At 41.3% G+C, this 24,483-nt stretch overlaps 1 protein-coding gene across 2 annotated transcripts in view; it reads left to right on the forward strand.

The window, feature by feature from the left end:
* The window catches only part of VTE1 (tocopherol cyclase, chloroplast / vitamin E deficient 1 (VTE1) / sucrose export defective 1 (SXD1)), a 327,369-nt gene that overhangs the window by 228,542 nt on the left and 74,344 nt on the right, over nt 1–24,483 (forward strand). For both annotated transcript variants that reach the window (XM_089405876.1, XM_089405875.1), the window contains 2 exons: nt 20,735–20,851; nt 20,953–21,102. In XM_089405876.1, coding sequence (XP_089262002.1) covers nt 20,735–20,851; nt 20,953–21,102 — 267 coding nt within the window. The remainder of the gene's footprint in view (nt 1–20,734; nt 20,852–20,952; nt 21,103–24,483) is intronic.

Below are 24,483 nucleotides of genomic sequence, written 5' to 3' on the forward strand. Positions count from 1 at the left end.
TCTCTACTGACACTGCCAGTACTGCTACTCTTCAGGGCTCCCGTAACAAGGTCTAATCCAAGAGGCTGGGTACCTCGAGGATCCTGCCCCTCATTGCCTGTAGTCCATCTGACTACAGCTCGATGTCTCCCCACTTCTGCTCAAGTGGTGTGTGTGCACTCATGGCACAGTCATCGTCTGTCTACACTTCCTTCTTTGCCCTTGCTGGCGCTGCCTTGGTCTTGGAGGCCTCTCCCTTGCTCTTCTTCCTTGGACATTGGGTCGCATAATGACCCAGCTCCCCACAGTGGAAGCATTTGACCTTGGAGAGGTCCTTCTTCTCCCATTTGTCCTGCTTTTCCTCAGATGCTAGGGCAACATCTTCCTCCTCCTCCTCCTCCATTCTAATCCCCTTGCCGCTGCTTCTCGCCTTGCTCAACCTTCTAATCTCTTCTTGGCGAAGAGCAGCCCACATTTCCTCCCAATTTGGAAGGGTCGCCCTGCCCAGTATGCTCTGGACAAACACCTCCCAGTCTTCTGAGACTACATTTAGGGTTGTTCTCACCATCAATTCTGGATCCGGCGTTGCCCCTATGGAAGTCAATTGATCCCAGATCTCCTTCAATCGACCGAGGAATGGGTCAATCTGTTCTCCCTTCTGCATCTGGTATGATCGTAGCTGATTTTCTAGTAGCATCTTCCTTTGCACGGAAGTATGCTGATACAACTTGGTCAGGGCCTCCCACATCTCCTGTGCCGTGTTCTTCTCGGCAATATGTGGTACTATATGGTCCTTGAGCCTGTCAAGGATGATACTCTTAGCCCTCGCCATTACATCCTCGTACCTGTCGTTATCAGCTGGGTCAACTGAGATGGCTATCGTCATCAAGGCAAAGTGCTTGACACGATTCCTGTGTAGTACGGATAAGATTCTGACCTTCTAGACTACGAAGTTTGAGGCTTCGTTCAGTCTGTCTTGGTCTCTTACTCCGTGTAGTGCCATTTCGCTGGTCCTCTACTTCCCTCTTGGAAGTTCTTGGTGTGACTTCCTTTGAGCCTCGATTTCCTTCCTAGAAACCCTTCTGCCAATGTCGAGATGCCCCCACTTTGATTGTTTGTGCAGTTGCACCACTAATATGGATTTCTCGTCTAGAAACCCTCGATAGCAACTCCCTCCACCTTGGCCTTGCCCTGTTAGGTACTGTTTTGACTACAGTACCCCACCAGCTCCACTCTTCAACTTAACCACAACCTCCTAAAACCCCAACAAACTGAAGTTTAGAGCTCTTAGGCTCTGCGCGATCCCGACACCGACAAATGAGCCTCCTCAACCAACTGCATCAGCCCTCCTGGCCTCTACGTGGCTCTGCGTGAGCCTGCCTTTTCCTCCCTCAGCCTCCGTGTTGCCTCTTCCTGGCTCAATCTTGATGACACAGGCACTGCGTCACCCCTTCCTTGCTTCTACTCTCCTAGGAACAACTTCTATCACTCGGGACAACTGTTTTCTGCTGCTGCTGCTCTACTCGGCTGTGTCCTCAGTTCTCCTATGATCTGCAACTTGGCTCCGATACCATGTTGGAATTTCTAAGTCTACCTGTTAGAAACCCTTCATTCACTTTACTGATTTATTCCTACCGACTTCTTCTGATAATTAACAAGTAATTTACCATGTAAATATTGGAAATAAATACAAGTGCATGCTCAACACATTACAGATCATCAACTGAAGGAAACATAAACAAGCACACAAGTGACACCGTTGTTTTTGGACTAATCTCCCCGGAAAAACCCAATGCCGGAAAACCGGTGCAGTTATCTGAGGGTTTGATTTATTAAGCAGTTTCAGAATACAATCTGGGTGCCAAATTCGACTCACCCAATAGAGAAAAATCTCAGCAGTAGTACTTCTCTACTCGGAAGTAGATATTCTGGCTGAAACCCCGAATAAACACTCCGAGAACTCCACAGCGCCAATTTGCCCCACGAAACCCCAACGTCAACCTCTAGGGACTGCGTTAGCCTCTCTTTGGCCCAACATTAGCCCAACATCACTCTAGCTTGGCCTACGTCAGCCTTTGGAGGCACCGCGTCAAACGTCTAGCCCTCTGCGTCACCCACGCTGGCCCTCTGAGGCACTGCACAGCTCTTGGCTGCCTCTTCGTCCCTCTCTCCGGCTACTGCGCTGATCCTCCTGGTGCTATCTCTACCTCTCTGCTTTTGTATTCACTGCCCCTCAGCTGCAACTCTGATCACTCTCTCACCTTTCTCAGCAAACCCAGTCCCAGAAAGTCGAAATCTTGATCTCTTGGTGTGTTCTCCAAGTTACCCTCAAGCCTCCTCTTATACTTTTTTCGTTGACAAATCAACGACTGAGATTAAGTCCCTAATTAATGGCTAAGATTAGATCTAGCTTGATCCATGACTTTTAGACCATTCTAACACAGTTTTATATTATTTCACATTAATATTTTATTTTCCCTAAGTTTAGACTTAGGGACTCCATTAAAATATCAATTATTTTAATATCTTCCAAACTGTTTAGAATAAGTCCAAACCCTTTCTGGGTTTTGGAGATCTCATGTGCCTTAGCCTCTCCACCAATTTTCGTGGCTAGAGCACATTCAATGCTACCCCAAATCAACAGTTTGTATCTTGTTGTCGTGGTTGTACCAAATCTAGTCCCTTTTAGTTCATTTCGAGTGTCTCTTGCCCTGTGTAGGTTGGAAAGCCACCTTTTGACCATGGGGCTGACCTGATCTTTTAGAAGCCGACTTGACCAACATAAATTTGATTTCGTCTCCAATAATTTTCCAATGAAAGTACTGACCAAAGCTACATTTTTCAACAAATAGACTGTGCTTTTTATTGATACAAGAAAGAGCATAACCCTACGATGTGAAGGTAATCCCTATGATGCAAAGATGACCACGATCTCTGTCATGTGAAAGGAGACCTTATTCTCTATCATGTGAAGAAGACCCTGATCTCAGTAATGATGCAAAGCACGCACTCTGTGGTATCAACAATATTGCAGTGGTATCGTGAATTTCTGTAAAGTGGCATCACTATACTCTGTATCATATTGGCACCATAACAGTGGCATCGTAGTACTATGACTAGAATGAAATTACAATATGTCTCGCTTTTGTGCCTCAGATCATATATTACAGTGATTTCATATACTCAGAGATCACATTAGTCTAATAACTTGTTATTCTCTGTGACTCACATACATTTCTGTAGTTCACATTATATTCTTTAGTGGCTCGGATGTTCTTTTTTGTGACTCGAATTAATATACAATGGCTTGCATAAATAATGGTTCATATATTCCCTCTGTGGCTCGTTCTCTGTGGCTTGCAAACACTATTGTACCTTGTACACTTCCCTGTGGCTCGGATTATATCTTTGTGGATTTCGTGTTGATTTTTGTAGCTTGGGAGGTACTCCAAGCCCTAGGGTTTAGGGTTTGGAGGGCAAAGCACCACAAGGGTCACTTGTGGGTTTTGCACCCATCAGGATTTGGGTTAAAACCATGATGAATTTGAGCATGCGAAAATTTGAGGTAATAGATCTTGGTGTGCCGATTCCAACGCTCCAAAGATCACTCAAATCGGAGCTCTAGAAACGAAGTTATGAATTTTTGAAGTTGACAAATAATTATGGACAGTCAAGTCTTGTAGGCTTGAAGTGAATTCGTCCAAGAGACACGTCTCTTCATCAATTCGTGGAGCCCTTCATTTAGTGTACAAATAGAAGGAGGAGAAGCATTTTCTCATCCATCTTGTGCAACACACTCGGGGAAGAGAGCTCGTTGGAGGTGAAGAAGAATTCGGTCAAGGGAGCTAGGGAAATTCTGTTGAAGCCGCAGGAGATAGGCTACTACAGCGAGGAGGATAAGGCTGCATCGAGCCTTCTAGGACTTGTTTGTGGGGCCGTTTCCTCTAGCAAGGAGGCCAAGTAACCTCAGGAACTATGCAGGTCTATTTGGGCTGCAAAGAGGTGAGGAGAAGACTGTTTGGGTTGGCTGTAAGTGACAGCATGTTGCTGTGGTAGGCCACAGGCCTTACCAACCTAAAACAGGGGCAGCATGGGAGTTTTTGGGGCTGGAAAGTGACCGGAACAACAACCCACAATGAGAACATCTCTCCTTGCCTAAACCGCAACAATTTAAGGACTGTTTGTGTGGGAATTGAAGGGCTGTTGCGGCGTGGACAAGCCCTAACTAGGGACAGCAGGAACAACAGACTTGGAGAGCAGTATTGGCGTGTGTTGGGTCACAGTTTGTTGACCAGTTTGGATCAAATTATATTGCAGCCTATAAGTGCCATGTACTGAGGTCAACTTGGGCAGTTGGAGGCCTCAATTAGGAGCAGAACTTATAGTGAAGGATTGGGCATCATTGGTCTGCTGGAGGGCAGTGCCTTGATAGCCCAAAGTAGCCCTAGACAAGCTATCTTGAAGTGACGAAGAGGAGCTGAAGATTGGGTGAAGTTTGGTGTCAAAGTTCAGCACCTTGATGGACAAAGGTCACTGCTAGCCTGGCAGTTTGGAGCTTGGTAATTAGGCCTACCCAGAGAACGGATTGGATCAGCCCGTGTTCATTGTAGCAGAAACGACTTGCAGCAGTGATACATGGCAGCCCTCCTGGAGTCTCAATGTGTTGTCCTTTGAACGACTAAGGGGCAACTAGTGAGCAGTATGGAAGCGAAGAACCAGCAGGACAAGATACGACATAGAAGCTGCAACGATGTTTGTCATTGTATCTTGTATACCATAGACTGTTGTATTATTCTGATTGGTTTAATATAACGAAGATTGGATTGCACGTTATTGTACCATATTTGTTACAAATTGTGTATACTTGTGCATATGTGATTTGCTGCTTTATATTTCCGCTGTGCAAAGTAGTTTATGGTTGAGATTCTTGGTTTGGTAGCGTCAGTGATTTTAAGACTCTAACCTAGACCCAAGGTCGTGGAAATTCAACATGGTATCAGAGTGTGTCTGAGCTACTTTTGAAGTAAGTAAATCAGAGTTGTGCACAACGAAGTACAACGTGAGAGGGAGTTGGTCACATTGTAAGTGACGGGCTTACTGCAACGTCGAAGTTGCAGGCAGGTGTCCGGTATGAGGATAGGTTGGAGGGGTTGTCCAACTATAGTCCTTGGAAGGAAAGAATCAAGTTGGTCTTGTAGGTCAACAAGATTTGGGAGTTCGCTGGGAAAGAGATCAAGAAGCCAACCAAACCTAAGAAGTTGGAATATTGGAAGATTTCAATGTGGGGGCGAGATCGATCATCCTCGATGGTGTGAAGAATGCCCTACTACCTCATTTGTTCGAGAAGAACAATGCACATGAGATGTGGATGGCTCTTTAGAATTTGTTCCAGAATTAGAACGAGAACCGAGTACTGTTATTGGAGGATAAGTTGAAGTCTACCATGATGATAAAGGGTGAAAGCGCAACCTCGTATTTGACGAGATTGTCTCATGTCAAAGATGAGCTTGTTGCCATCGGTGTGACTATCTCAGATGGAGATATGGTAAGGATTGCCTTGAAAGGGTTCACCGAGGAATGGAAGCCTTTCATCAAAGGGATCGTTGCTAGGGAGAAGTTGCCAGATTGGGATAGGCTGTGGGATGACTTCTTTCAGGGAGAGTTGTGAGTCGAGGATCTTTATCCAAAGAATAAGTCTTTCGACGATGATGTGGCACTTGTAGTGCGAATGGAGGGTAAGAAAAAGAAGGACTTGAGTAAAGTCAAGTGTTTCAATTGTGGTGAGATGGGTCATTATCCATCGAGATATCTGATGAAGAAGAAGGGAGATGACGAGAAGAGGAAAGGAATGCAGGCCGTCGGTGTTGCTATTGATTTGGGGTAGCACCGAATGTGCTTTAAGCCTCAAATTTTGCAGGGAGGCTTGGGCACATGTATTCCAAAGAACCCAGAAAGCATTTTGGGAAATTCCACCTAGAAACAATTTTATTAAAATAATTAATATTTCTAATGGAGTTCCTAAGTCTAAACTTAGGAAAATTAAAATATTAATGGGTATTAATCTAATTGTGGGTGTAACTTCTAGAAAAAACAGAGATCAAGTCAACGATTTGAGCCTTTGATTAGGAGTTAATCTAGGCCATTGGTTGTCTTATAAGAAGGGGCTTGAGGGTGATTTGGAAAACACACCGAGAGATCAGGAGATCAAATTTCTGAAGTGAGAAGTTCTCATGAGGAAATTCGATTGAGGAGATTTCTTGCAGTTGAGGGGCAGGGATAGTTGGGTTGGAGTATCTACTCTGAGACCCCGAATACTCAGCAGAGAGGCAGAGAAGCACTAGTGGAGACAGCGCAGACCCAAGAAGGACTGACGCTGGGCCAGGAGGGCCCAAGTATTGCGTGACGCAGAGCCAGAAGGGCTAGCGTAGAGGTAGAGTTGTCTTCCAGCAAAAGTCCGAAATTTGCTGGGCATCAGCCGGGAGGGTTGACGTCAGAGCTCCAGGAGGCAAGGAGACCCAACACAGAGTTGATGCAGAGTGTCAAAGAGCTCCATGCAGGCCCACGCAATTACTGTGAAGGGGCAATGCAGTTGTAGCCGGGGACAGTCAGTTCAGTTGTCAGATCAGTCGGGATTTGTTGGGTGAAGTGAGGTAATCTCACTAAGTTTTCTGCTAGTGTCTTTTTCTTTGTAACTGGATTGTGGGAAGGGCATCTAGAGCTGTATTCAGAACTACTGCTTAATAATAATAAACCCTTAGAACTGCTGCACCGGTTTTCTCGCATTAGGTTTTTCTGGGGACAATTGTCCAAAAATAACGGTGTCCATTGTGTTGTCTTTTCTTTCCTGCTCAGTATCTTGTTTCCGCTTATAATTTAATTAAGTGAAGGCTGTAGTGTATGTATTACGATATTTGTCATAGGAAACTACAAGTAATTTGTTTAAAGGAATTTAACAAATAGGAGTAATATCATCAGTTGCTGTAGTAGGGGTTCTTATTAAGGAATTTTCATTGTTGCCACTTTAGCTGAGATAAATGATCTCACCAGGAGATTGGAAGAGGAGGACTTTGCTATGATTTCTCATTTCTCACAGGGTATCAATGAGGATGAATGGTATGTGGACAGTGGTGTGACGAAGCATATGACAAGGTCACAGGAGGTTCTTGAGACTCTAGTTGAATGGGACTCGAAGTTGCACATGGTTTTGGGGGACAAGAGTCTCCAAAAGAATCGGGAGTTGTGCCATTCAAGATGCAGACAGGATGTGTGATGCAGGTCCAGGATGTACTGTTTGTACCAGGACTCAGATATAGCGTGATTTCCGTCTCGATAATCGAGACGAAGGGGTTTGAGGTCTTGTTCCAGGATGGGAAGGCAAGACTTAGGCCCAAAGGCTCTATGTCCGATGGGATTGTACTCAGAGTTAGAGAGCATGGTCTCTACAGGTTGACGGGGAAGCCTATGGATCATGGAAAGAAGTAGGTGGAGCAAGTTGGGGTCCAGAGAATTAGTTGCAGGTGTAGGCTTTAGAGGAGTAGGTGCAGGTTCATGAGAAGAAAGTACACCTTCCTGAGAAGAAGGTTTAGGTTCCAAAGACTCAGAGGGAGTCGAGTTTGAGAGGGAGCTTGCAGGTTTAGAGGGAGACTTTGCAACCCAAGAAGAGAATGTGGCCAGTGGGGAGCAATGGTGCTCCTACAATTTCCAAGAAGGAATCATGGAGAGAGTGGAAGATGTTACAGGAAAAGTGTAGGAATTTACAGGGTAAGTTCCTCAGACAGAACACCAAAAGGACACCGCTCACAACCAGATCGCAGATCAATACACCAGTATTTTGACGTGGTTAAAACCCTCAAAGAGGGAAACAGTCCACGGCCTGAGCCAACGCGGCCACTTCAGGAAATTTATTAATAAAAGAATGAAAATTTACATATGTTTCTCTCATGCACGGATTACCCTACAAATGACCCTCCATGCGGTTTAAATAGAATTCATGGACCAATCGGGTGTCAAGCCACGGATCAAGTGTCGGTAATACCGAGGAGAGAATGAACCGTCGGATCACTACATATCGTGACCGTCGGATTGTAAGTTACAAAATGTACAACGGTAAAGAAATACACTTTACCTAACTCTATACCTAACTCTATACTAGACCAAGTTGTACTTAACTATTTCCTATGTGTCGGAATATCTTAACATCCCCCCTTAAGAACAACTTGGGATAGGATTGAAGGATTTACAAATATGACACAATAGGAGAAGGAAGGAGGCACTAGAGCCTATCCCCCCTTAGTGACAACTTCCTGAACTCCAACCATAAATCGAAGTTTAGTGAACTTCGCCTCTGTGAGAGCCTTTGTGAAGATGTCTGCAACTTGATCATCTGTTGAACAATATTGCACTTCAAGAACATGGTTATGAATGAGCTTTCTGATGAAGTGCATGTGCAGTTCAATGTGTTTGTTGCGCTGATGTTGGACTGGATCTTTGCATAGCTGAATGGCACTTTGATTATCACACCAAAGTGTAGTCGGCTGCTGCTGCTCAAAGCCAAACTCTGATAGGATCTGACGAAGCCACAAGGCTTCCTTACTAGCTTCTACGGCACCACGATACTCTGCTTCTGCTGATGAAAGAGAAATGGCACCTTGTTTCTTGCAAGCCCATGTAATAGGTCCTGAACCAAGAGTGAACACATAACCGACAGTAGACTTCCGATCATCAGGGTCACCAGCCCAATCGGAATCAGTGAAACCAACCAATAGAGGAGATGCTTCGGCACTGTAATGAATCCCAAATTGAATTGTACCTCGAACATAACAAAGTATTCTTTTCGCTGCTTTCCAATGACTTTCACGGGGGTTTTGCATGAACCGAGCAACAAGGCGAACAACAAAGGAAAGGTCAGGACGAGTATGGGTTAGATACAAAAGTTTTCCTACAAGTTGACGGTATAAGGTAGCATCAACTTCAGGAGAAGTACAAGTGACTGAAAGTTTGACTCCAGACTGAAAGGGAGAAGGGGCTGGCTTACAGTCTTCCATGTGAAAATGACGTAGAATATCACAAGCATACTTGGACTGGGAAAGGGAAATACCCTCCTTGGATTGCAAGACTTGAAGACCGAGAAAATAGTGTAAGTGTCCTAAGTCTGTCATTTCAAATTTCCTTTTAAGGCTAGACTTCACATGGTTTATAAGGTTGGAATCACTACCAGTAAGGATAAGATCATCAACATAAAGAACAAGGATGATAAGAGAGTTGCCCACTTTCTTGGTGTAGACAGTATTGTCAGAATGACACCTAGAAAAGCCAGATTCTAAAAGAAAGCTATCCATTTTGGCATACCAAGCCCGTGGAGCTTGCTTGAGACCATAAAGGGATTTCTTAAGTCGACATACAAGGCTGGAGTCTGTTTGTATGAAGCCAATGGGTTGTTCCATATAGATTTCTTCATGCAAGTCTCCATGCAAGAAGGCAGATTTAACATCCATCTGATGGACTTCCCATTTGAAAGAGGCAGCAAGGGAAAGAACAAGGCGGATAGAGTTCATTTTGGCAACAGGGGAGAAGGTTTCAGTGTAGTCAATGCCTTCAATCTATGAAAAACCCTTAGCAACAAGACGAGCTTTATGTTTATCAACTTTCCCATCTGGTCCATACTTGGTTCTGTAAACCCATTTGCATCTAACAAGTTTTCGTCCCTTTGGTAGAGGAACAAGATCCCATGTATCATTTGCTGCTTCATTCATAGCTGCTTCCCAATCTGGATGGCCTGAAGCTTCTGCAAAGGTGTTAGGATCATAATTTACTGGAGCTTGAGCTAGTAAAGAAGAGGCTCTCTCGAACTGAGAACGTGTACGTCGCTGATCTGTAGGATCACCGACAAGATCACCTGCTGCATCTCGAGTAGCACGAACCCATTTTGGAAGGTGAGGAGCTGAAGGAAGATCCTGAGATGGTGGGGGAGGATTGTCATCCTCACTTTCATCATCTGAAGAAGAAATGTTTTCAAAAGTAGAAGAGATAGAGAGAGGTGGCACAACCGCCGGACTAGGCTCGCAGGTCGATATATTTTCATCAAATTTTACATCTCTTCTAATGATAACATTTTTGGACTTAAGTGGAATAAGTCTATAGCCTTTGACATCTTCAGAATATCCAACAAAAGTACATTTTTCACTCTTAGGTTCTAAAGCTTTATGCTTTTCATCTGGAATATGGGCCCACGCTTCACTTCCAAAAACACAAAAGTGACTTACATCTGGTTTGATTGAGCTCCATGCTTCTTCTGGAGTGATATTCTTTAAAGCCTTAGTAGGAGTGCGATTTATTATGTAATTTGCACAGTTAATTGCTTCTGCCCAAAAACTAAGACCAAGTCCTTTAGATTGTAGCATACAATTAGCCATTTCCTTTAAGGTGCGATTCTTCCTTTCAGCTACACCATTTTGTTGTGGAGTATATGGAACAGTATGTTGCATTTGAATTCCATTCTCAGTGCAATAGTTGATGAATGTGTTTTTAACATATTCTCCGCCATTATCAGATCTTAACTTAAGAATTTGATGTCCAGATTGTTTTTCAACAAAGGCCTTGAAGGCCAAAAAAGTGTTAAATACTTCACTCTTGAGTTTTAAGAAGTATACCCAAGTGCGTCTGGAGAAATCATCAATGAAAGTTAAGAAATACTTGCAGCCAGAGAATGACACAACTGGAAGTGGACCACATAAATCACTATGCACAAGCTGTAAAGGGGCTGAGGTGTGCCAAGAGGCACGTTTTTCAAAACTGTCCCGATGATGTTTTCCGAGTACACATCCGGAACAAACACCATCTCTGCAAGATACCATAGGAAGACCTGTCACCATATTTTCTTTACATAGATGCTGAAGGGAGCGATAGTTTAAGTGACCAAATCGCTCATGCCAAAGTTTGCTCACTTCATCGTTATGAGCAACAAATACTGAGGGAAGATTTGATGACCCAAAGTTGTGAAACTTATACTACCTTGTAGAATTATCAGCAATGCCAGTAGACAAAATCTGTTTAGGATCTCTTAAGTCCTTGATTACAACATCATGAGGTGAAAATTCAACGATTTTACCTTCACCTGAATGAGTTATCTGATATACAGATAGAAGGTTGCAGGATAAGGTTGGAACACATAATACATCATTAAACTGACCATTGTCTAGATGAACAGTTCCAGTCCCTACAACACTAAGAGATCTATCATCACCAACATATATATTTTTGGTGTTACAATCATTTAAAGAAGAAAACATGGCTTTGTTTTTGGCCATGTGATAAGAAGCTCCAGAATCAATGAGCCACTCATGAGAATGAGAAGAAGAAGATACATTTAATGCATAGCCAGACCGAGATGCTTGACAACCACATGCAGAAAGTGCCATTCCTGAAGATGAAGTTGAAGTTGAAGATTGCCCCAAATGGATGTTATGCTTCTTCATTGCTGCTTCCAAGGCTTCCATCTTCTTAAAGCATTTTGATTCTAAGTGGCCATCTCGATTACAAAAATTGCAATGTCTATCAGTCTTCTTCCCTTTGTTTTTATTTGTCTTATCATTTTGTTGAAATGATTTTTCATTTTGGGGCTGAAATTGCTTAGGACCCTTGTTTGGTTTAGGACCATTCTTTTTAGGATATGACTTCTTAGGATTCTTTGAATTTGGTTGCTGCTGGGCGGCTAACGCTTTCTTGGAAGAGTTTCCAGGATTAAGAAGACCAAGGTGTAAGAGTTTTTTTTGTTCTCTTATTAAAGAATCACAAAAAGAGTCAAAGGAAGGGGGCTTGTAGTCTGTTCCTTGAGAAATGAAGGCTTCTCTTGTAGAATGGAAGGTGGAAACAAACACAGAGTAGGCTGGTCCCAACTTTGTAAGAATGGAATAGATAAGGTTACTATCTTCTTTCTTAACTTTAACACCTTCCAAAAGATATCTAAGGGTCTTGAACTTGGACAAGAAATCTTCAATGCAAGAAAAATTATTAGGGTCCAATGTAAGTAACTCATTTTCAAGTTGATGGGCTCTAATTTCATTTTTAATCCCAAAAACTTTATTGATTTGTTTCATTGCTTCATCAGGAGTATCAATTTCTGCAATATGGAATCTAAGATCTGGAGAAATAGACATCCCTATCAATCCACGAGCTTGATCTTGCCTATTTTTCCATTTAGCAGCCTTATCTTCATCCTTCGGTTTCTTTTCTTGGCCTGAGGCTATTCTGTAGAGACCTTTACTTCTAAGTAAATCCTCAATGTAAGCCAACCATTGGAAGTAGTTGGTGCTGTCAAGGGTAACTTGGTATTGACTTTCCATTTCAATGGAAACTGAAGCTAAAGATGCTGAAAATAAGTGTTCCAATGGATAGATCTCGAAAAATTAGGCTGGTTTTAAAAAAATGGCTCTGAAAACGGCTTCCGGATGAAGAAGTTATGGCTTTTTGAAAAAAAGTTGTTGAAGTTGCCGACGAAGTGCGGGAATGTGCGGAAATGAAAAAGTCTGCCCCCACAAAATGGAGACTTGAACCCAAGACCTCTACTCTCTTAAAATAGCTTTGAACCAATTGATCTATACAAAAAATTTGAGAGAGAGAGAGAGAGAGGGGGGGGGGGAGGGGGGGGGGTGCTTTGGGTTGCGTGCTTGCTTTGAGAAAGCTCTTTTTTCCCTACAAAACAAAAAACACAAAACCCAACACGGACATGCAAAGAAAACGAACCTTATGGCTCGAAGTTAGCTTTAGCCGAAAAATTAAATATTTTCAAAAAAAATGAACCTTGCGGCTCAAAGTTAGCTTTGGCCGGAAACTAAATATTTTCCTCAATGTTTCTGATTTTCCGAGATCACCCTAAGGCGCAGGGAAAAGAGCATACGCATGAGAAAAATCCTTCCTTTCTGTTTCTGATTTGCCCAGATTGCACAGAGTCGCAGGGCAAAGAGCATACGTAGAAATGAAAGGTATAGATCCGGTAATAAAAAAAGCTAAATAAACCGAAACCGAAATAAACAGAGAGAAAATAACAGTAAACTGCAAATAAACACTATATACCTCCAGATCTTAAAAATGACGCAGCTAGGGCTACCGAAAACCTTTTCGCGTGAAACGAAAGGGGTTCCTCACTGGAACAGATGCTCCCAACACAACAGAGCAGTCCTCTCGGCCCGAAAGCAGTCAGAAACAGTAGATCTAGGAAACGACAGTCGGATGCAGTTCTATCGGCTTCAGATTTGGATCACCAACGGACGCGGCCCTCAAATAGCTCTGATACCATGTAGGAATTTACAGGGTAAGTTCCTCAGACAGAACACCAAAAGGACACCGCTCACAACCAGATCGCAGATCAATACACCAGTATTTTGACGTGGTTAAAATCCTCAAAGAGGGAAACAGTCCACGGCCTAAGCCAACGCGGCCACTTCAGGCAATTTATTAATAAAAGAATGAAAATTTACATATGTTTCTCTCATGCACGGATTACCCTACAAATGACCCTCCATGCGCTTTAAATAGAATTCATGGACCAATCGAGTGTCAAGCCACGGATCAAGTGTCGGTAATACCGAGGAGAGAATGAACCGTCAGATCACTACATATCGTGACCGTCGGATTGTAAGTTACAAAATGTACAACGGTAAAGAAACACACTTTACCTAACTCTATACCTAACTCTATACTAGACCAAGTTGTACTTAACTATTTCCTATGTGTCGGAATATCCTAACATGAAGAAGAAGCAGGATGCTTCCAGTGACAACAACACTTTCAAGAAGGGCGTAGTTCACCGTACAGGGATTACTGCGATTGTGAGCACTAGGAGTTGGGCAAGTGTTGCGAGTAGTGATGATGATGATGAGTTACTTCCTATTCTTAGAAGTACCTCCCTCGCTAAGAGGGAGTGTTGATTTGTGTAGCTTGGGAGGTACTCCAAGCCTTAGGGTTTAGGGTTTGGAGGGCAAAGCACTACAAGGGTCACTTGTGGGCTTGGAACCCAAGGTTGGGGTTTTGCACACATCGGGATTTGGGTCAAAACCATGATGAATTTGAGCATGAGAAATTTGAGTTGATAGAGCTTGGCGTGCCGATTCCAACGCTCCAAAGATCACTCAAATTAGAGCTCTAGAAACGAATTTATGAATTTTTGAAGTTGACAAATAATTATGGACAATAAGTCATGTAGGCTTGAAGTGAATTCGTCCAAGAGACATGTCTCTTCATTAATTCGTGGATCCCTTCATTTCGTGTAGAAATAGAAGAAGGAGGAGCATTTTCTCATCCATCTTGTGCAACACACTCAAGGAAGAGAGCTCGTTGGAGGTGAAGAAGAATTCGGTCAAGGGAGCTAGGGGAATTTTGTTGAAGCTGCAAGAGATAGGCTACTACAACGAGGAGGATAAGGCTGCATGGAGCCTTCTAGGACTTGTTTTTGGTGTTGTTTCCTCTAACAAGGAAGCTGAGTAACCTCAGGAGCTACACAAGTCTGTTTGGGTTGCAAAAACGTGAGGAGAAGATTGTTTGGGTTGGCTGTAAGTGATAACATGTTGTTGTGGTAGGCTGCAAGCCTTACCAACCTAAGACAACGGCAGCGTCGGAGTTTTTGGGGTTGCAAAATGCCCGGAATAGCAGCCCACAATGAGACCATCTCTCGTTGCCTAAACCACGACAATTTAAGGACTATTTGTGTGGGAATTGAAGGGTTGTTGCAGCATGGACAAAGCCCTATTTAGGGACAATAGGAACAACAAACTTGGAGAGAAGTATTGGCGTGTGTTGGGGCACAGTTTATTGACCAGTTTGGATTAGATTATATTGCAGCCTATAAGTGCCATGTATTGAGGTCAACTTGGGCAGTTGGAGACCTCAATTAGGAGCAAAACTTATAGTGAAGGATTTGGCATCATTGGTCTGGTGGAGGGCAGCGTGTTGATAGCCCAAAGTGTTGATTTGGGGTAGCATCGAATGTGCTCTAGCCACAAAATTTGATGGAGAGGTTGGGGCACATGAGATCTTCAATACCCAAAAGGGTTTGGGCAGATTCTAAACAGATCAAGAGATATTAAAATAATTAATAATTTTAATGGAGTCCTTAAGTCTAAACTTAGGGAAAATAAAATATTAATGTGCTTTATTATGAATCTGTGTTAAAGTGGTCCAAAAGACATGGATCAAGCCAGATCTAATCTTAGCGGTTGATTAGAGACTTAATCTCAGCCGTTGAGATGTAAACAGGAAAAGTATAAGAGGAGGCTTGAGAGTCACTTGGAGAATACACCAGAGTGATTAATCATTCTATTCTCTAGAGCGGGGTTTGCTAAGAGAGATAGAATCAGTGATCGAGAGAGCAGCTGAGGGGTATTGAGTATAGAGAGATAGAGAGGTAGAGATAGTGTCGGGATAGCAGTAGAGCAACCAGAGAGAGAGATGCAAGAGCAGCCAGTGCTCACGCAAGGCCACGTAGAGGTAGCTAAGTGCTGTGCAGAGCACTAGAGAGGCCAGCGTAGTTGACGCAGAGGGTCAAAGAGCTCACGCAGGGCCAACATTGGGCTAGGAGAGGCTGACGTAGTCCAGATTGGGCAGACGCTGGGGTTTTTGGGGCAAATTGGTGTTGAGTAGCTGTCGGAAGGATTATCTGGGGTTTCAGCCAGTAGATTTGTCAGAAACTGAGAGGTATTACTGCCAAGGAAATTCTCTATTGGGTAGGCCAGTTTCGGCACCCAGATTGTACTCTGATATTGCTTAATAAGAAAACCCTTAGATAGCTGCACCGGTTTTCCCACATTGAGTTTTTCTGCGGACATTAGTCCAAAAATTATGGTGTCATGTGGTGTGTTTGTTCTTGTTTCTTTTAGTTGCTGATCCGTAATATGTTGAGCATGCACTAGTGTTTATTTTCAGTATTTACATTGTAAATAACTTGTTAAGGAAGATAACAAGTAGGTAGGAATAAATTAGATAAAGTGCATGGAGGGTTTCGAACTAAGTAAACTTAGAAACTTCAAAACAAAGTAGCCCTAGACGAGCTATCTTGAAGTGACGAAGAGGAGCTGAAGATTGGGTGAAGTTTGGTGCCGAAGTGCAACACCTTGATGGACAATAAAGGTGACTGCTAGCCTGGCAGTTTGGAGCTCAACAATTAGGCCTACCCAGAGAGCAGATTGGATCAGTGCGTGTTCATTGTATCAGAAGCGACTTTCAGTAGTGATAGGTGGCAACCCTCCTAGAGTCTCGATGTGTTGTAGTTTGAAGGACTAAGGGGCCGCGAGAGAGCAGTGCAGAAGCGAAGGACCAACAAGACAAGATACGACATAGAAGCTGCAACGACGTTTGTCATTGTATCTTGTATACCATAGAATGTTGTATTATTCAGATTGGTTTAATATAACAAAGATTGGGTTGTACATTATTGTACAATATTTGTTAAAAATTGTGTATACTTGTGCATATGTGATTTACTGCTTTATATTTCTGCTGTGCAAAGTAGTTTATGGTTAAGATTCTTGGTTTGGTAATGTCAGTGATTTTAAGACTCTAACCTAGACCCAAGGTCGTGGAAATTCAACATCTCACACTGGTATATGACAGTGACATTGAGGCTCGATATATATTACAGTGGTTGTGGCTTGCATTTAATACTTTGTGGCTCACATGTGATGTTTGGACAATGAATTTGACATAATACAATGATCTATATAATGTAAGACAATGTTCTACAGTGACCCTGCTGCGTAATAGTGACTTGGATATGGCAGCGACTGGGGACTTCGATTTTGTGTGTATACAATTGTCTTCGTTGTTTCACCCCACAAAAATTTCAGCAAATCTTGGTTATGTAGCATCGCTTTTACACTTTCTTCAATGGACTGATTCTTTCGTTCTGCAACTCCATTTTGCTCGGGATTACATGGGGCTATCATCTCCTTGTTAATCTCAGACTCCTTACAGAAGGCTATAATTTCCTTGGATGTGTATTCTCCTCCATTATTAGACCTTAATATCTTAATTCTCCTTTGTTTAAGGTTCTCTACTTCAGCATTGAATTCGTGAAATTTGGTAAATACTTCGTCATTGGATTTCATTAAGTAAACCCAAGTTTTCCTTGAATGGTCATCTATGAAAATGACATAATATAGATGACCTCCAAGTGACTTTGGATTCATAGGACCACAAACATCGGAATGAAAAAGATCCAAGATTTCTTTTGACCTTGAAGCACTGCTTCCAAATCGTCTCTTGGTATTCTTACCCAATGCACATCCCTTGCATACTCCTTCATGATCTTCTTTTAGTTTGGGGATGTCATTCACTAATGAATTTAGGGTTGGTAAGATTTTGTAGTGAAGATGACCAAATCTTCTATGCCAAAGTTCACATGGGATAACTACAATGTGAACCAAAGCTTAAGCAAGGGGAGTTAACAATTTGTAAAGTCTTCCTTCACGAATCCCAATCATTCTTGCATCTTTTATGCTTGAGTTTTTACCCCATACTACAACCTTTCCATCAATGAGAGCAACTCTATCACCCTTGTCATCTAGACATGAAATGGAAAGTGAATTCGTGTGCAAACTTGAAACAAATAAGATATTGTTGAGAGGAATGCTTCCTCCATTCTCCAGTTTGAGTGAAGTTGATCTAATTCCTCTTACAAGGTAACTTTTATTGTTACCAAGTTTTGCGGAGTAAGAGGAGTTTCCCTTTGATAATGTCTTCAATTGCTTGTGTTGGCCCATCATATGTCTTGATTCTCCCCTATCGATTACCCAAATATTCTCATCTTGAAATGTACCTATGAGTGCTGAGAATAGTCCTTCATCCTTTGTAGATGTCTTGGTCACTTCCTTCTTAGAAGAAAATAGAAGATCCCATGCTTCTTTAATGCCCTTCTTGAGTTGACTTGCCACCTTTGAACAGTTCTTTAGGAACTTCTTCAATGTAGTAAAGATCTTCATTATGCCCTTAACCAACCTTAACTTTGATACCATGTTGAGAAATCTATAGGGCAAAAGTAGTGATGATTTCACTTTCTATGATAACTGCTTGTGATGTCTTTTTACTTTTTTCTTACTTATTAGCTTCTTTCACTTATTTTTATGTTCGTATATCATCAAATAACTACCAAAACAAGAAGAACAACAGTACACAAGAAGGCAGAATGTACGCTGTAAGCTAGGGCCAAAACCTCTCCACTTGAGAGGAAAACCCGCAAAATCTCTTCTCTTCTTATAGATTCTTCAATTGACGAATTCCAAGACCTCTAGACCAAGACCAATACCCTCCAAGACCTAATCCAACCTTTCATGATCATGTGCTTCCCTTGTCCAAGTCAAACCCAGTCAAATCTCTTTTGATAGCACAACTTCGACCCCCAGCTTTAGAATTTCAGCCTCTATTCAGGTATGAAATTTTCAGCCCCCCTGCAATTGCTACTACATCCACACGTGTGAGCGTAAATAACCTTCCAATACCTCCCAACAACTTCACTTTCCTTACTTCCTTGTCTAGGGCTAGAAGGTGACCTAGTAGATCATTCTTCCAGCAGATTTGATCCTCCTCCTATAGATAGAGAATTTCAACCTTGAAACAACAAACCCTAGCTTCACTTCTTCGCACGTGTGAGAGAAAATTAGCCCTGAAACAATCTTCTTCGTCCTCTTCCTTCTTTGCTAGCCTTCTTGCTCTTCTTCTTTACTTGGATGAGTGAGTGATGAACGTGTCTCAAGGAGGTCGAGTTCCCTCCTTATGTAGGCTTCTCAAGGTGGACGTGGCTCCTCAAAATAGGCTGACTTCCCAACTGCCAGGCCAACTTGGTCTTGAAGGGTATTTTGACACTTTTAATGACAAAAATAATTTTCTTTACAAGTTACAATGTTCTTGATGGGATCTTCAACTTATGACAATCACTCTTTTGACTTCTTGATCTAGGTCAAACCCTAAAAGCACTCAATGGGTGCTTGACCTCTAAAATATAAGACTTTGAGCATGAAACCCATGCTCAAAAAATAACAATAATAATTTTCTTTCATTTTACAAAATACAAGAATCAAAAGTACATTTCATATTTTATGAAGACCGAACCTAGTTACACATTTTTCAACAGATTGATGGCTAAGATCAACTTGACTCCATCAAATTACTTTTCTAGAAGTCACTTGAGAGAAATCAACTTGTCTCAATTAATATTGATTAATTAACCATTTTCTTTAAGTTAGACTTAGGAAAAGAATTAAAATTGGTTAATAATCTAATTAAGAAATTTTCACTTAGAAAAATAAGCAGGGGTTGGAGAGAATTAATCATTTTGTGCTCTTAGCCTCATTGACACCTCCTGAGATTAGAATCCTTGTTCGAGCTACAAAATCTGACAGAGTTTCTCCTCAACCTACTCATTCGAGAGACCACTCAATACTATTGAGACTGGCTTGGAGGTGTCAGTCTGTACATCAGGCCAAAGCATTAGATACATCAGCTCTAGACAAATTCATAGTAGAGCACACCCTGTCCATTAGACTACCTCCTAGATCGACAAGAGCAAACAAAAATCTATTCGGAGTTCCCTTCTTTCGACCTCAGATGTCAGGGGTATCCCTAACTCATACTCCCCCTAAATCATGTAGCTAGGGTCCTCGATGGTTCTAGAAGACTTTGATAGTGAGCCAATGCCCAGTTCACCCCCCTCGCCCTTGGCCATTAGACTCAAGGATCTTGACATATTGACCCCATCATCCAATCTTGCTCCCTCACTCTCTCTCTCTTGATAGGTTCTTGGGTTGGGTTGTCAACCTTTCCCGTCTTGGACAAACTCATGTAGTGTTTTGTATCACCATACCTTTGTCATGGTTTTGTACATGTGTTCTGATATTATACTTCTGTAGGTTTCTTTCTTTGTATTATTTTGGCATTTTCTAGGAGTTGTGTTGGCACTTTCACATTGTATTCATATTGGCTGTACTCTTCAGTCCCATTGACCTACTTTTGTGGTCACTTGTCAGACATTAATAAAACTACCTTATCTTATCTATTTCATATTTTTGACATTGATTATTATCTCAATGTGTCTGTGATTTTTTGGTGGAATATGTATGCATATGCATTCACTCATGCATGCATTATGTATGTGTGTGATGTGCATGTATGCATCATGCATATCTGTGGTTGTGTCTGTGTGTTTCTAGAGTTTTTTTCTTTTTTTCTTTTTCTTTTGGGTTTCATGAATATTTGTATGTTAGAGGTGCTCCTTTAATACATTAAAAATAAATTTGAAACTTTCATAATGTACCATTATGTTTTTGTGCTTTTTATAGTTTAACTTTCCAGCCTATTGACTTAAACTTCAGTTCTGCTTTTAGCGAGCTAGTAGTTAGTGAAGATATTTGACAAGAATATGAAGACTTGGCCATCAAACTGCCTTCATTTTCAAGTTATGGAATTTTAGTAGTTTGTTTGAACAAATTGCAGAAACAGTTCCCAAGTTGAATAATCAATAATTTAGAACTAATACTTCCCGATGCCAATATTTTCTATCATTATTTGTTCTGTTTGGACGAGTTATATTCTGTTTTGCGGAATGTCATTTTCTCACGAAATTAGAGATCTTCACATTCCTTATTTTCTTGTTCTTAAGCCATGAGATCAATCATTATCGAAAAACTGCTTATATGATATTTTTATCTTTTACTATTGGTTGTAACAATCTCGTTTACAAAAGCACAACTAAGTTGGTAGCAAAACTCTACAGGTAGGAGTTCATTATGATGGAAAATTATTTGAATTTGTGCCATGGAATGGTGTTGTTGAGTGGGAGATTTCCCCGTGGGGTTCTTGGCAGATGACAGCTCACAATGGTTTGTATGAGGTGAGAACTATTTATGATTTTATCATAGATGTCTTGAGTAAATATTTTGATCAAATTATTTTCTTATCTTCGAAGATATCATGTAATTTAGTGGATTGCAGGTTGAACTGGTAGCAACAACAAAATCAAATGGCACAATTTTGCGAGCTCCAACAAATGAAGCTGGTCTTGTGCCTTTCTGTAAGGATACATGTTATGGCGATCTTAAATTAAAGATATGGGAGCATACTAAAAACCATCAGCGAGGCAAGGTATGAGATTCTTTTCCTTTGTATTCACCATTTCATGTGATATCAGAGATGAAAACTAGGGAACTCAATTTGCTAGGTATCTAGGAATTTGAATACCATAGAATTCTCCTTTGGGGGCAGTTTACATTTTTTCAATTGCAATTGGGCTCACTGGTTGCAATTTGTTGCTTTTTTCTCTTCAGGAATCTGGTAAAATGTCAAAAAGTATATGCCACAAACTGAACTCCATGTTGTGGCGACAATGTAAATAGTATATAATTACAAGTCCAAAAGCACTATAAATTAGACTTGTCAGAGAGTAGACATGAAGAAATTTTTCTTTTTGATTTGCAAGGCAGAGCAATAGTTCCACCATGTTAGAATCATGGTTCTCCTTACTTATAACAAAACACAAATAGGAGATAGTATGGGTTTTGTGCAGAATGGATAACTACTGAATCGAATATGAGCAATCTGAAAATTAAACTCCATGCATTGGCTGCACACTACATCAATAGTGAAATTATGTGGATAGGGATTGTCGAGACACTCCATGGGTCATTGCCATGTTTTCATCACTCTCCCATCAATAGGTAAAAACCTCAACATAACTTCGTTGTAAAGTTTGAGTAGTAATGGGGAACCTCCTCACTGCAAACACGCCCAACGAGGAAGGAGAGAGTGGAGCTGCCACTCGGGAAAAAGCTAAGAAAATCTATGGAAGAGGAAGAGAGGCAGAGAAAGATAAGGAAAGAAGGCTACAAAATTAATTAGGGCTTTCATCTTATTAGTTATCTATGGTTGTAGATTAATTAGGGTACTTTGAGTCTTTGGCAAGTAAATAACATTAAATTAAAAGGAAATGCAAGCTAACTAAGGAGTCAGAATTAATTCCCAATCTCTTTTGGTGAGTGTTGCTTCAAAATCTAGTAGGTACTGTGAGATGCCTCACAATGAAAAAGGCAGATCAAGACACAACAATAAGGTGGATGCCCTTGTTACGTCAACAATCCACCTCCTACTCTTTAGTGGAATTTCACCTCATGGGAGGCTTCCCAATTTAAGGTCACCTAAAGGATATTCTTAATCTAGTTAGTCTACGGTTCAAAGGTGATAATTGGAAAGTCTTTTCCGAGATACTCAACCTAAGGACAAGGCTCATTTCTACAAGATAGGGAATAACGTACCTTAGAAGCAGCATATAAAGGACTTGTAACCTAGGGTTTTGGTGTATGAGTCAAAGGTAGCACAACTAGGCTTCTAAGGAGAGAGAAAAGGCTTGTTATAATAAGATAATCAACAATAGAATCCACAAAACTTCAATTGACCCTAAGTTGAAGCCTTGGTGTTGAATCAGGGATTTTCTATTGATGATGTCAACCCTAAGGAAGGACGTCGAACCATGCAAAATGCTAGCTTTTGATGTTTTAAGGCTCACCAAGGTAGAAGAACCTCCAACCAACTCAACGCTCATGCTTCATGCTTGCAGCCTAGGATTTTCAAGATATGATTCAAAAGTAGCACAACTAGGCATACACCGAGAGAGAAAGGTTTTTTAATGATGCGATTAACAACAGGGGCCACAAACATTAAAGTGAACCTAAGTTGAAGCCTTAGTGTTGAATTAGGGTTTTCTAGCCCTAGAATACATAGGGTTGATGATGACAACCCTAGGGAAGGACTTCCAACCATGCAAATTGCTAGATTTTGATGTTTTAAGGCTCAATAAGGTAGAACGACCATGAACTAGCTCAACGTTCATGCCCTATCACAGAGAATTCAGCCTAGTTCTTGGCCTGAGTACCTTGACTAAGCATATTGAAGTGCCACCTTTGAACCTTTGACCTAGAATATCCTTTAGGTGACTTACACTGGGAAGCCTCTCGTGTGGTGAAATTCCACTAAAGCGCATAAGGTTGGAGTGTTGAGGCGACAGTGGCACCCATCTCATTATCATATCTTGATCTGTATTTTGTCTTGTGAAACATCTCACAAGACCTGCTAGATTTTGAGGCAACAATGAGCTAATTAAACTATGTGTTCAAAATGAAAGAGAGGTGAAATTGAAAGAACTCACCTAGTGTTGGAAACATAATCCTTATGTAATATCCCTTTTCAATATTTTCATTAAAATAATAGGGATTTTACTTCGGCAAAATTATTTCATGAATTTCACCCAAAAGCACCATAAATTTTACAACATAAATTGCCAACAAATAATGTAAAACCCAATGATTAAATACAATGTTGCTACTCTGACAATTTTATGAAATACTGCTATTATAAATAACAAACTCAACTTTGTTTATATTACTGAATATAATATTACATGAAAGTAGCTAAGGTGATGGCCTCCAAATTCGTTGCTGCAATATTGATGTTGGCCTCCCAAAAAACTGCAACAAAAAATGAAGTCCAAATTGGAGATTTGAGTGATCCCCACTTCAATCCATAGATCTGGTCACCAACTGATACAAATTAGGCCCAATGAGATTTCTGAATGAAACCTCCACAATAGTGAGTTGGGGTTTTGTCCAACACACCAAGAAACCCAAGGGTTTTCGCCCTAGGCCTCTCTGAACCTGAAAACCAACTTCTCAAACTCTCCAAGAAAATACTCCAATCCAAGATGCTCCCAAATGAGTTGCTTTCCCCCTTTTAAAAGATTTGATGGATCTCTCTCCAACCTTCTAGAAGCACTTTTATTTTATTATTTTACTTCCATTCTAGAGGCTTCTCCCTTTTATTTTATTTAAATGACTTTTTATTTGATTTGATTTATCTCACTTTTAATATTGAAAAATGGTTAATCTGCCTCCATGAATTTTTCGGCCACGGAAAGTCACTTTTCATCATCCCATCCTGTAGATCTCTTCATCCTGGTTCCAAAGAGCTATTACACTAAGGTGTTTCTCCAAATAAGTTTCTCCAAATAATACCTTCAACGAATTTAACTAAAATATGTTGATAAAAACCCCGTTTTATGGGAATTGTTGGAATGCAACAGAACCAAGAACGAACTATGCAGAATTGACCTTAATGATGAAATATAGCAAGAAATCCTCTCCAGACCCCATAAAACACCTCCAAAACCCTTTGGGCCCACGTAATCTCGCTCCCGTGACCTGGTTGTCATCAACCCTAGAAGGCCATCTTGACCGCATCATAAGGGACACCAAAAATGGGGATATTACAAATCCTCTCGACTCGAGATTACTTGCTCTCAAGAAATCCAAACCTATCAAATGTAAAGGCATTTGTACACCAATACCAGGATCCATATAAATCATTGTGCCACATCATGACTTCGGGCCACCCAATCATGAATGGATCCCTTGATACTTAGATCCCAACCAAGCCTCTAATTCAACTTACCACCAATAGATCCACCTAGATCCCAAT

The sequence above is a fragment of the Pinus tabuliformis genome, chromosome 2_2, assembly GCF_031772625.1.
Source record: "Pinus tabuliformis cultivar Carrire ecotype Pingquan chromosome 2_2, CPIR1, whole genome shotgun sequence".
In the NCBI taxonomy this organism is placed as follows: domain Eukaryota; kingdom Viridiplantae; phylum Streptophyta; class Pinopsida; order Pinales; family Pinaceae; genus Pinus; species Pinus tabuliformis.